General features: G+C 43.8%; 1 protein-coding gene across 15 annotated transcripts in view; it reads right to left on the minus strand.

The window, feature by feature from the left end:
• Positions 1-12,972, minus strand: part of celf2 (cugbp, Elav-like family member 2) — an 874,451-nt gene that overhangs the window by 655,007 nt on the left and 206,472 nt on the right. For 2 of the 15 annotated variants that reach the window (XM_043714089.1, XM_043714085.1), the window contains exon 1: positions 113-267. The exons of 2 other annotated variants lie outside the window; for them this stretch is intronic. In XM_043714089.1, the coding sequence (XP_043570024.1) occupies positions 113-165 (53 nt within the window). In that variant the 5' untranslated portion in view covers positions 166-267. Of the gene's footprint in view, positions 1-112; positions 268-12,972 lie in introns of those variants that run through there. 11 more of the 15 variants (XM_043714100.1, XM_043714091.1, XM_043714092.1 and 8 more) reach the window with 8 other exon arrangements.

Here is a 12,972-nt window from a genome sequence, read left to right on the forward strand (position 1 = left end):
ACACCCACCCCACCCCCTCCCCCCGCACACACACTTTCGGATTGTTTTTACTGAAACAAAGGGGGTTCTCCGCGACAATGATCGGCTGCGAAACACAAACTCTGGAGCCTACCTCAGAACTTTCCAACTGTCGAGCGGATCCAGCTCGGAGATGACGGAAACCATTGTAAACAAGCCAGACGGAACAATAAAATGCAGAGGGAGAGAGAGAGAGAAAGTGCCAAAAGCCTGCAGCCTTTCCCAGCAAAGGCTCGTCCCACTCCCTGCGGCTGATCAGCACTTGTCAGAACCATCCCTCCGCCCCCAAATCCTGCTCGCCACTTTGCTGCCTTAACTTATTGCCCCTTTCTGAAACAAAAAAATACCCTCAATCTGCTGCAAAAAGATCCAGTCCACTGCTCGTATGTATGTGAAATAAACTGGACTTTAATTCTCTCTCGATTCATCCTATCTGATTGAATCCAAAGCAGTCTTTGACCTTGCAGATTGTACTTTTAAAAACCGGTTGCAGATCTGAAGACGGTTGACCACCTCCAAAAGCCTGTAGGACAAAGTAGGCAGATTCCAGGTAAACCTACCCCTTCTCATTCACCCCCAGAATCTGAGGTTAAGAACATCCTCAAATGAATGCAAGCTCATGTCTGCCAGGCTGGGAGTATATATTTAAATTAGATTTATTGTCACATGTACATAAAAACACAAAGAATGTTTTTTTCATGTGTTAAAAACAAAGTGTCACCTTGCTCAGGTGCCATCTTAAAACATTGAATGTAACGTAAGGTTTTATTGCAATAAAGTTCATCATTCTCTCTTCCTGTTGTTCTCCTCCCATTGCTGGACATTAGTGGGGGTCTCTGAAACAGGCTCTGGGGTCTCAGTTAAGGGCTTCCATCACTGCCACTCCAATGAGCTGTGTCCTGGACTGGGGATGCATGAGTTCACTACCTTCTGCTCCCATCATCCTGACACTGCCACTGGACCTCCACTGTCCATCCCTTTTGCCAATGCTTACCACTTCTTCAGGTGTCTAGGCCTAGCTGTGCACCTGAGCCTAGACTCAGCCTGTGAATCCGGGCAAGAGGAGTCAGCGAGAGCTCCTGGGTCTTCAGGTCAACCTTTAATTTTGCAGGAGGATTTTTCCAAGTGTTTTTTGCTTGGGCTTCTTTCCTCTGATGGGTTAAATCAGTCTTTGGAATTTGGGCAAATTGTGGTCCTTTCAGGTCAGGCGCAGGTTGCAAAAACAGACAAAAAAAACTTTGCCACACTGACACTCACCATTCCCCTCTCACATCTGAAAGCAGCCTGTGCATTACTAAATACACCAAGCTAGTCAGTGATTGTCCTTTCCCAGTCAAAATAGCCCCTTAACAAAAAAAGACCCTCAATGTTTGTGATGGTACAGTGGTGGTGTCCCTACCTCTGGGCTAAGAAGCCTGGGTTCAATACTCACCTGCTCCATGTGTGTGTGTCATAAGATGTCCAAACAGTTTGATTCAAAAATATCTTCAATGTTAGAGGCTGATTAAAGCTAACCAGTCCCCCTAAAGTGCCTTGGTATCCTGACTATTATCCTGAAACCACACTGACTCTTAGCACCTCATTCCTACACTTACTATCTGTCCCATTAAGAAGGGAGGAATTGGAAAAGGATTTTCAGCCAGTAATAATACCATCCCTCCCCCTTGCTTTGAAACTGCTGGTTCAAAACTCTGAGCCAAGAAAGCTTTGTAAAGGCCAAACTTGGATTGTGGGCTGTCAGCCAAATAGCTCATTCTACATGAAGTGGAAAAACGATAACCAGTGGAATCTATCCACAGTGTGCTCATTTTGAGGGGAAAATGCAGGTTAGCATGAGGAGAGGGCTGAATGGTGCCCACATTTATCACATCACCGAATGGTTGGAGCCAAGTGGTTGCCAACTCTGGCCAGGTGCATGGTTGGGCACTCCATGGCATGGCCTCTGCCTCCAACCCCATCTTCACCTGACCACCAGCCCTGCCCCTCCCCTACTCACCCCACCCCGCCCATCTTGGGATGTAACTAATTTTATTACTAATAAACACAATTATTCAAGAACAGAAAAAGAAAGGCAGCACTTGTTTCTCTCAAGCCTGTGTGCATACTTTCTCCACACCATTTCCCCAAAAATCAACTTACATTTCAACCATGTTTTCCACGATGACTGGAGGTCTGTAAGGCCTTTTACCCTGTCGGAATGTATGAAACATAGCAGCCAATTTGTGCACAGTGAGGTCCTACAAACCATCGTGTAATGATGATCAGATGATCCAATGGGTAAAGTTGTGACCAGGATACCAGAGCTTTATTCCTGATGAAGGGCTTTTGCCTGAAACGTCGATTTTACTGCTCCTCGGATACTGCCTGAACTGCTGTGCTCTTCCAGAACCACTAATCCAGAACTAGAGATAATTTGCCCACTCTTCCTTATGTTGCCCACCCGAGCAAACAGGTCAGTTTTCAGTTGAAAATCTCATCCAAAGCATGGCACCTCTGGCAGTGCAGCTCTTCGTCAGTACTGCAATGGAATGTCAATGTAAGTTTATGCTCTGAAGTGGGACTTGAAAGTGGAATGGAAGACTACCAGATCAACTATGATCAAATCAAACAGCAGGGGAGTGTCGATGGGCTGAATGGTCTATCTCTGCTCTTCCATCTTCTGCTCCTATTGTATTTAGAATATAATGTTTCAATGACCAACAGCTGATCATTGCTTAATCCCTGGGGACCCCAGGACAATCCTGGATAGTTTGCAACCACTGCTCGGGCAGAAAAGTCACCAGGTATCAACGAATGAGTTCTCCAATTACTCAGTCCTGGGCAGTCTCTGCATTAAACAGGGAGAAGGCACTCAGTTCCAGTGGAAAAGCAAATGTTTAAAATTCTGTGCTTGTAAATAGGTTGTTCCTTGGAGTCAAGCTAGAATAAAAATAAAGTTGCCATGCCCATCAAATGGCAAAGAAAATAGCTACAAAAATTCTCAACCCTGTTCTTCCTGTAGGAGAAATATTATGTGGTTGTGGCCATAATCGAATTCCAACAAGACACTATTAAAGTGAAAAGATTCGAGTTCTCAAAGTGAAATATGTGCGTGTGGCAGCAAGTGACAATGGTACACATTGATAGAGAGTCTTTAACAAAAAGAAAAGTACTGTAACACCTCACAGACCATCAGTCAGACAAAAAAATGGAAAACAGATCACATCTCAGCGTTTGAGGCTCACCGACCTTGTAATGGCTGAGCTGAAGTTGCTTGTCAGTGATGTCAACCTTGGACAAATCCCGGTTGTGGGACTTACAGTCGTGAGCTGCAGGTAAAAACAAGGACTGCAGATCCTGGAAACCAGATTCTAGATCAGAGTGGTGCTGGAAAAGCACAGCAGTTCAGGCAGCATCCGGGGAGCAGGAAAATCAACATTTCGGGCAAAAGCCCTTCATCAGGAATAGAGGGATGAAGGGTTTTTGCCTGAAACGTCGATTTTCCTGCTCCTCGGATGCTGCCTGAACTGCTGTGCCTTTCCAGCACCACTCTAATCTAGAATCATGAGCTGCATAATGGAGACATCAACTTACATTGATCTGGCTTCTGGACGAGCATGCCCCTGCATCCACAATGTAGGAGAGGCCCTAGAGACATTAATGTATTCTTCCTTTTCTCATTTTCCTATGTATCTCCCTCCCTCTTGTTCTGCCAACTGGACTTTTCCTGTTTTCTCTTGCTCAAGCCACCCACTCAAGACGACAGAGTTGTTGGTGCATGCAAGCAGACAGTAGAGTGAGAATTAGGTCTCATTTGTTTGCACTTCCGTCTGCAGTCAAATTGTCTCTAGACACTCGCTGTATAGATACAGGATTGGAGAGCAGACACTGAGGAAATATAAGGGAGGTCCATCATGAAACAAAAATTCAGCATGTGTCAGCCTCTTTGGAACAGGAGGAGAGGAACTGAAAGTGAATGAAAGCAGACATTTCTCTTAACTCAAACAGATTTTTAAAAATTCATTTGTGGGATATGCATTCATTGCCTATCAGTAGTTACTCTTGAGAAGGTGATGGTGTACTACCTACTTGAACTGTTGGCAGTCCACAGTGCCATCAGGGAGGAATTCAAGGATTTTGACTCAGCGACAATGAAGGAACAGCAATATGTTTCCAAGTAAGGATGGTGAATGGCTTGGAGAGGAACTTGAAGGAGCGGGTGGGACATTTGATTGGGAATAGAACAGAGTCTACATGCCAGCCATGAGACAATGGACCCATTAGCTAAACAAACCCACCAGAAATTGGTTCAAATCCTTTCTCCTGGCATCTAATGAGAAAGCAAGAGGCAAGAGCAAGATTAGAGCCACCTGAAATTAAATAACTTCCTGAAGAAGGGCTTATGCCCGAAACGTCGATTCTCCTATTCCCTGGATGCTGCCTGACCTGCTGCGCTTTTCCAGCAACACATTTTCAGCCAAGATTAGAGCCAACCTATTCAGGGGTGATGTCAAAAATCACTTCCTCACACAAAAAGAAACAAGGATATTGGCTTCAGATGGGAAGATCCCCCAAAATTGAGGGCACATTCAATGCAAATGATGTGATCTCTGCATCTCAGAGAGGTGTCAATGTAGTGATAATTATCTGCTTCCTGTGCTGTGTCATTGACTGCACTGGCTAAATACATCAGCGGCTTAACTGGCATCAAATGCGATGCTAGCTTTGAGGTTATGACAGACACTATGAAAATGTGAATCTTTCTGTCTTTTCTCAAATGGCAGCTGAATGTGGGTTGGCCGGGCTACATCAGAAGGTTTCTTCTGACTTCCTCAGTGCTGTAAAATAAGAAGTCCTGGTGTCTGCAGATTGGTCGATGTCCTTACGAGTGTGAACAGTTAGTGCAGTTAGGTCTGAACACTGTCATGGCTACATCCCAAACACATCATCATGAGCTCATGCAAATGAACTGCCTGACGTTCAGATCCAGCTGCTGTGTGTTTTCTCAATTTCCAGCTGGAAACCTCATACACTGCAGGAGACTCCACCCTGGGGCGGGGATGCTGGAGAAGTTCTAATGACTCTATCACATCAAAAAGCAATTCTGGCTCCTTTGGAATGGCAAGTTGTGCTACAGGTGATCTGGAGTCAACTTTCCAGTTTATACTGATCTAACTTGCATGCAGGCTGCCCCCATACACTTGGTGTGTGCCTCGGTGCTGACCATTCTCACAGCAATGGCTTGTACAAGTGTACTGAGCCCATGCAAGACCCAAGAAGGCAGGAAATGGCTTTTCTGACACTTCTATCCCACACAGCTCAGGGCGAGTTTAACTCCATTCAGTAATAAGCTTGTTCAGTCCTTATAGAATAACTTGTTATTCATTTCTTGCCTCTTGGCTGCATGTAAAAATGTCTACCATTAATACCACGATAATGAGTGCATATTGAGTGAATTCCTTCGATATGGAGTGCTTCAATGGATGCAATAGAGTGCTATATAAATGTAAGTCTTCTCTCTTCATTAATTGATGTGTAAAGGCATCATAAATTTGCACTGTAGACTTTATAGCATGTCAAGGGGCCTATTGGCCCAATGGATCTGTGCTGTTAATTATGCTGCACACAAGCCCCAACTATTGACAGTATTGAAGGTACACGTGGAAACATTTGTATTTCAGACGGTGTCAGATGAAAGAATATCCTCAATGGACAAGAGATTCCTCGAGGGAGCCAATGCAGAGAGAAGCCAGAATTCAACATGATGCCTTTGAAGGCTAAATCACGTGCCTGCTTCACAAGTTAAGCAATTCAGGTTGTCTGCTGGGGTTTCCTGCCAATCATTGCTGAAAGAGAGTTGATACATTCCCTCCACCTCTCTTGCTGAATGGTACGTTCATGCTCCAACTTCAAAATTCTTGATTTGAACATTCTTATCCTTGTTTCCAAATCCATCTGTGGCCTCACACAAAAGCACAAGGTACCTGGACTCTTCAAATTTTTAATCACTACACTGCTGCATGGGCCTTAAACTCTGCATTACTCTTTCTACATTTCTCTGCCTTTCTACCTCATTTCTCCCTCTCTGACTGTTCCTACAAACTTACTTCTTTAACCAAGATTTTGATCAACTGAGCTACAGATGTAGCTCACTGTCATACTCTTTTTTTGTTACGATGCTCTCGTGAAGCACCTTGGGATGTTATATTATTTTAAAGGTGTATATAGAGAAGTTCCTCAGTAGAACAGAACTCCGTGTCACCAAAATTTGCATTTTACATTCATCATGAGAAATGAAAGAGTGAAAAGTTTCAGGTGATCACAACAGTTTACAATTCTGGGCAAAAACTGCTACTTGGTTGACAAATTGACTCTGTTCTCTTATGGCAATTTTCAAGTTAATTAAGGCAAAATATAAGTTCAATTCTAGGGAATATAAATAAGGCTCAAAGCTGAACATAATACATTTTGCTTTTTTGTGTTGAGAACAGGTCCCTATTGATGAATGAATGTCACTTTCAGCAAATCTAAAGGCATTAGTTCCAATAGTTTCCCACTGCATTCTCCAAGGCAACATCTCTACCAAGTGGAGGCAATGTGCCAACCAACCGATTTCATTTATCCCCTAAAATACATTGTGGTGATTGGTTGAAATTTGGCATTCTTGCACTTGTTCTGGTGAGCACAAGACAATAAAACTGTCTCTCTTTTCAGTGACAAATAAGTTGGTCAGTGCATTGAGCAAAGGAGCTGGGATGTCATGTTGCAGCTGTACGAGACATTGGTGAGAATATGTTTAGATACCACGTTCAATTCTGGTCTCCTTGCCATAGGAAAGATATCTAGGAGGAAGTGAGGACGGCAGATACTGGAGAGTCAGAGTCAAAAAGCGTAGCACTGGAAAAGCACAGCAGGTCAGGTAGCATCCGAGAAGCAGGGAGGTCAACATTTCGGGCATAAATCTTTCATCAGGAATGTGCAGAAACTCCTCATTCCTGATGAAAGGCTTATGCCCGAAAAGTCGACCTGCTATGCTTTTCCAGTACCACACACTTTTCAACATAGGAAAGATATCCTTAAACCTGAAAGGGTTAAGAAAAGATTTACAAGGCTGTTGCTAGGGTTGGAGGGTTTGAGCTATAGGGAGAGGCTGAATAGGCTGGGGCTGTTTTCTCTGGAGTGTCAGAGGCTGAGGGGTGACCTTATAGAGATTTATAAAATCATGAGGGACATTGATAGGATGCATAGCCAAGGTTTTTCCCCCGGGGTAAGAGTGTCCAAAACTAGAGTGCATAGATTTAAGCTGAGAGGGGGAAGATTTAAAAAGGACCTGAGGGGCAACTTTTCATGCAGAGGATGGTGCATGTATGGAATGAGCTGCCAGAGGAAGTGGTAGAGGCTGGTACAATTACAACATTTAAAAGGCATCTGGATGGGTGTATGAATAGGAAGAGTTTAGAGGAATATGAGTCAAATGCTGGCAAATGGGACTAGATTAATGTAGGATATCTGGTTGGCATGGCCGAGTTGGACCAAAGGGTCGGTTTCCATACTGTAAATAAGTTGCTATGATACAGTTGTAGATATATCTAATCAAAATGCTCAGAGATGTTACTAATCACACCTGGAGAAGACAAGGCTTGAAAATGGGCCTTCCAGTTCAAAGATATTGGTAATAGTACCACAAGCCCAAACAATGCATTCTTCCAGTCTATTGCCTGTCTTATTTTTATCTGCCTGATCAGAGATATTCTTCCATATCTCTGGAGCAAGTGGGACTTGAATCTGGGTCTCAGGGCTTAGAGACAGGAACACTATTGCTGCGCACACTTTGGAGGCCAAGTTGCATTCTACACCTTTAGAACCAAGGTTTACTCATGAATGCTGTATATTCTGCTCCCATCTGATGCACACTTTCCTGCAGAACTCACTGGGTAGAGCTTAGGACAGAGGCTGACCTCCAACACTGCTCCACAACAGGCAGTTTTGACCGACTGAGATCAGGTAACAGGATCCATTGCAACCTCAATCACCTAAAGTCCTAAAGTGGTAGGGAGGGGGTGAGGGTTAGTGAGAATGGAAATAAGCAGCTGGAGCCTGATAAGTAGAAGAAAAATGTCTGAAGACCAAAGGAGAGAATAGCACAGGTAGCCCCCTCAGCCCCAGCAAAACAGATCTTGCTCTAATGCCACACACAAGAAGCAACATTAAAACATTCAGACCTTTCATTGATGGGGGCAGCACGGTAGTTAGCACTGCTGCCTCACAGTGCCAGAGACCTGGGTTCAATTCCCACCTTGGGCAACTGTCTGTGTGGAGTTTGCACATTCTCCCTGTGTCCGGGTGCTCCGGTTTCCTCCCACAGTCCAAAAATGTGCAGGTTAGGTGAATTGGCCATGCTAAATTGCCCATAGTGTTAGGGGAAGGGGTAAATGTAGGGGAATGGGTCAGGGTGGGTTGCTCTTTGAAGGGTCGGTGTGGACTTATTGGGCCGAAGGGCCTGTTTCCACACTGTAAGTAATCTAAATTAGGGTTTTCCATCAGGCAGCACCTTCTGAGGCAAATTCAAATCCTCAAGAGTAATGAAAAAGAAATTCTGAGTTTAGTTTCACTCTAGTTTGTGCCTGACTTGATACTCGAGTCAAGGGAGAGACCCCAGAGAGCTCTCATGAAAAGGCAAAATGTGTGAGCAAAGGGACAGCAAATCCTGACAATATCCTCAAAGATGCTGATGCCACCCAGCATTATCTTACCACTGCACTCACAGTTTTGAAATTGTCTCTCTGTGTATCTGACGTTCCCAGTGCTGGGTGAGCAGAAACTTCCTCCAACAATGGGAATCAGCAATGAATCACAAAAAGATAGCATCCGAATTCAGCGGGGAATGGCGGGGGCAGGGAACAAATGGAATGGTGACTTTTATTTCAAAGGAAATTAAATATAAAAGTAGGGAGGTTTTGTTAAAAGCTCGGGTAAGATTGTTATCGTCTGGGAGGACCAAAGGGCTGCTCTCTCATCACAGAGAGATCACTGATGGTGAATTTAACCTGAGGACCACCATGCCTCACACTAGGGGAGAGTTTGAGAAGTCAGGACCTTCACAGTAACTTCAGCGAGGTGTGGGAATTTAACTCATGCTGATGATGTCTCCCTGCATTACAAACCAGCCAGCTAAGCTAACTGATCCCCACTGCTAGCTCTCAGACTTCTTGTTTTCACCTGTGGAATGTCTTCTGACTCCTTCCCTGCCTCAGCTTATCTGAAAACTGCATCCACTTTGTTTCCAGACCTGAGCATTTCAGTGGAATTCTGACTGGTCACCTATTTCCTGTGTTGGTTAAACTCCAAAACTCTGCTCATTGACCCATGACCCCAAATTCACACCAAGTTCTTTTCATCTATACCCTGTGCTTGCTGGCCTGTATTGGCTCCTGGTTGATTTTAAACGTCTCATCCTTGTTTATAAATCCATTGGTTCTCCCTATGTTTGTATTTCACCAAAACACCCTCACAAATTCCACACCACTAAAGTCCTACAACCCTCTGAGAGAGATGCATTACTTCAGTTTTGAACATACCAAATTTTAAGCAGTCCAACATTGGAAGCTGTGTCCTTGGTTGTCAGGGTCCTATTCCATTTTTATATCTTTCTACCTCTCTTTTCTCCTATCAGACTCTCCTGAAAACCTAACTCATTGACCAACCCATTGGCCATCTGCATTTGGAACTCTGTGTGGCTCAGTGTCACTTTTGATGGATGATTGTCCTCTGAAACACAAGAGAATATTTTGTGATGTTAAAGGCGTCATGTAAATGCAAGCTGGTATTGGTAATTTTAAGGGGAGAGGTGAGACTAAGAGCACCAGGGCTTCCCAAGCGACTCTCAAATGTCCCTACACTTGTGCAAGGCTTTCACAACAGAGCATGACTATTCTTTAGTTGTGAGAGGGTTAATTCTTAATGTTTATTTTAAGTTTTGATTAGATCTTAGAGAAGGAAGAGTGGGTAGGACATAAAGCACACTGTGCAGAATAATAAATAGTACATTATCGCCGTTGCATTGATGTATTACATGGAGATTTTGATGACAAGTGTTTGTAATGATGTGGAACATGTTCATGTTGAGGAGATCTGAACAGCGATAAATAGTTCTAAATTGCTTGATGTGTGAATCATTTCTCTTTTCTCTGACTTTGTATCTGGCGATGAGGACTAGCTCTCTATATTCTCCTTGGTTTGTTTATTTTTCAAACATCCCAGGAGTTTTCATTTTACCCCCGGACCTAAACTTAGTGTCAGGGTTACTCAGCAATTGACTGATGATAATCACAGATGATTAGAAAATAGAACATAGAACAATACAGCACAGAACAGGCCCTTTGGCCCTCAATGTTGCGCTCACCTGTGAACTATTCTCAGCTCATCCCCCTACACTACTCCAAAATCATCCATGTGCTTATCTAAGGATTGTTTAAATCTCCCTAATGTGGCTGAGTTGACTACATTAGCAGGTAGGGCATTCCACGCCCTTACCACTCTCTGTGTAAAGAACTTTCGTCTGACATCTGTCTTAAATCTTTCACCTCTCAATTTGTAGTTATGCCCTCTCATACAAGCTGACGTCATCATCCTAGGAGAAAGTATTTCACTGTCTACCCTATTTAATCCTCTGATCATCTTGTATGTCTCTATCAAATCCCCTCTTAGCCTTCTTCTTGCCAATGAGAACAGGTTCAAGTCTCTCACACTTTCCTCATAAGACCTTCCCTCCAGACCAGGCAACATCCTGGTAAATCTCCTCTGCACATTTTCCAATGCTTCCTGTAATGGGGTGACCAGAACTGTACACAATATTCCAGTGTGGCCACACCAACATTTTGTATAGTTGCAGCATGATATTGCAGCTCCGGAACTCAATCCCTCTACCAATGAAACCTAACAGACCATATGCTATGTACATGGACTCCAAGATCCCTCTGCACATCCACACTACCAAGAATCTTTCCATTGACCCAGTATTCTGTCTTCCTGTTATTCTTTCCAAAGTGCATCACCTCACATTTAGCTGCATTGAACTCCATTTGCCACCTCTCAGCCCAATTCTGCAGTTTATCCAAGTCCCCCTGCAACCTGTAACATTCTTCCAAACTGTCCACTACTCCACCAACTTTAGTGTTGTCTGCAAATTTACTAATCCATCCACCTATGCCTGTGTCTAAGTCATTTATAAAATGACAAACAGTAGTGGTCCCAAAACAGATCCTTGTGGCACACCACTAGTAACCAGACTCCAGGCTGAATATTTTCCATCAACCAGGTAAAAACAATGACTGCAGATGCTGGAAACCAGATTCTGGATTAGTGGTGCTGGAAAAGCACAGCAGTTCAGGCAGCATCCGAGGAGCAGGAAAGTCGATGTTTTGGGCAAAAGCCCTTCACCAGGAATACAGCATTCCTGATGAAGGGCTTTTGCCCGAAACATCGATCTTACTGCTCCTCGGATGCTGCCTGAACTGCAGTGCTTTTCCAACAACACTAATCCAGAATTTTCCATCAACCACCACTCGCTGCCTTCTCCAGAAAGCCAGTTTCTAATCCAAACTGCTAAGTCACCCTCAATTCCATGCTTCTGCATTTTCTCCATCAGCCTACCATGTGGAACCTTATCAAAGGCTTTACTGAAGTCCAAGTATACCACGTCAACTGCCCTACCCTCATCTACATGCTTGGTCACCTTCTCAAAAAACTCAATGAGGTTTGTGAGATACGACCTTCCCTTGACGAAACCAGTTGATTATCTGAAATGAAACTGTTGCTTGCTAGATGATTATAAATCTTATCTCTTATAATCCTTTCCAAAACCTTTCCTACAACAGAAGTAAGGCTCGCTGGTCTATAATTACCTGGGTCATCTCTGCTACCCTTCTTGAACAATGGCACAACATTTGCAATCCTCCAGTCCTCAGGTACTAAACCTCTAGACAATGACAACTCAAATATCAAAGCCAACGGCTCTGCTATCTCCCCCCTAGTTTCCCAGAGAATCCTCGGATAAATCCCATCTGGCCCAGGGGACTTGTCTACTTTCACTCCTTCTAGAATTGATAACACCTGTGCGTAACTAACCTCGATCCTTTCTAGTCTAATATCTCGTACCTCACTCTTCTCCTCTACAATATTCTCCTTTTCCTCAGTGAACACCGACGAGAAATGTTCATTTAGCCCTCTCCGATCTCTACAGGGTCTACACTCAATTTCCCACTTCTGTCTTTGACTGTCCCTATTCCTACCCAAATCATCCTTTTATTCCTCACATACCTATATAAAGCTTTAGGGTTCTCCTTTATTCTATTTGCTAAAGACTGCTCGTGTCCTCTCTTTGCTCTTCTTAACTCTCTCTTTAAATCCTTCCTAGCTGATCTGTAACTCTCCATCACCCCATCTGTACCATCTTGCCTCATCAACTCGTAAGTCTCCTTCTTCTGTTTAACAATTTCTGTAGTAAACCACAGTTCCCTTACCTTATCACTTCCTCCCTGCCTGACAGGGACATACCTATTAAGGACACACAATATCTGTTCCCTAAGCCAGCTCCACATTTCGATTGTCTGCATCTCCTGCATTTTGCTACCCCATTCTATGCATCCTAATTTTTGCCTAATCGCATTATAATTGCCCTTGCCCCATCGATAACTCTTGACCTGTGGCATATACCTATCCCTTTCTATCGCTAAACTAAATGTAACTGAATTATGGTCATTCTCTCCAAAGTGCTTACCGATAACTAAATCAAACACCTGGCCGGGTTCATTACCAAGCACCCGATCCAGTGTGGCCTCCCCTCATCGGCCCTTCAACATATTGTGTCAGGAAACCCTCCTGTACACATTCTAATCATCTGTGATTATCATCCGATGTACTAGAGCTATAACATTTCCAGTCAATGTTGGGGAAGTTAAAGTCCCCCATAATGAC

This window comes from Chiloscyllium plagiosum, chromosome 23, assembly GCF_004010195.1.
Source record: "Chiloscyllium plagiosum isolate BGI_BamShark_2017 chromosome 23, ASM401019v2, whole genome shotgun sequence".
In the NCBI taxonomy this organism is placed as follows: Eukaryota; Metazoa; Chordata; class Chondrichthyes; order Orectolobiformes; family Hemiscylliidae; genus Chiloscyllium; species Chiloscyllium plagiosum.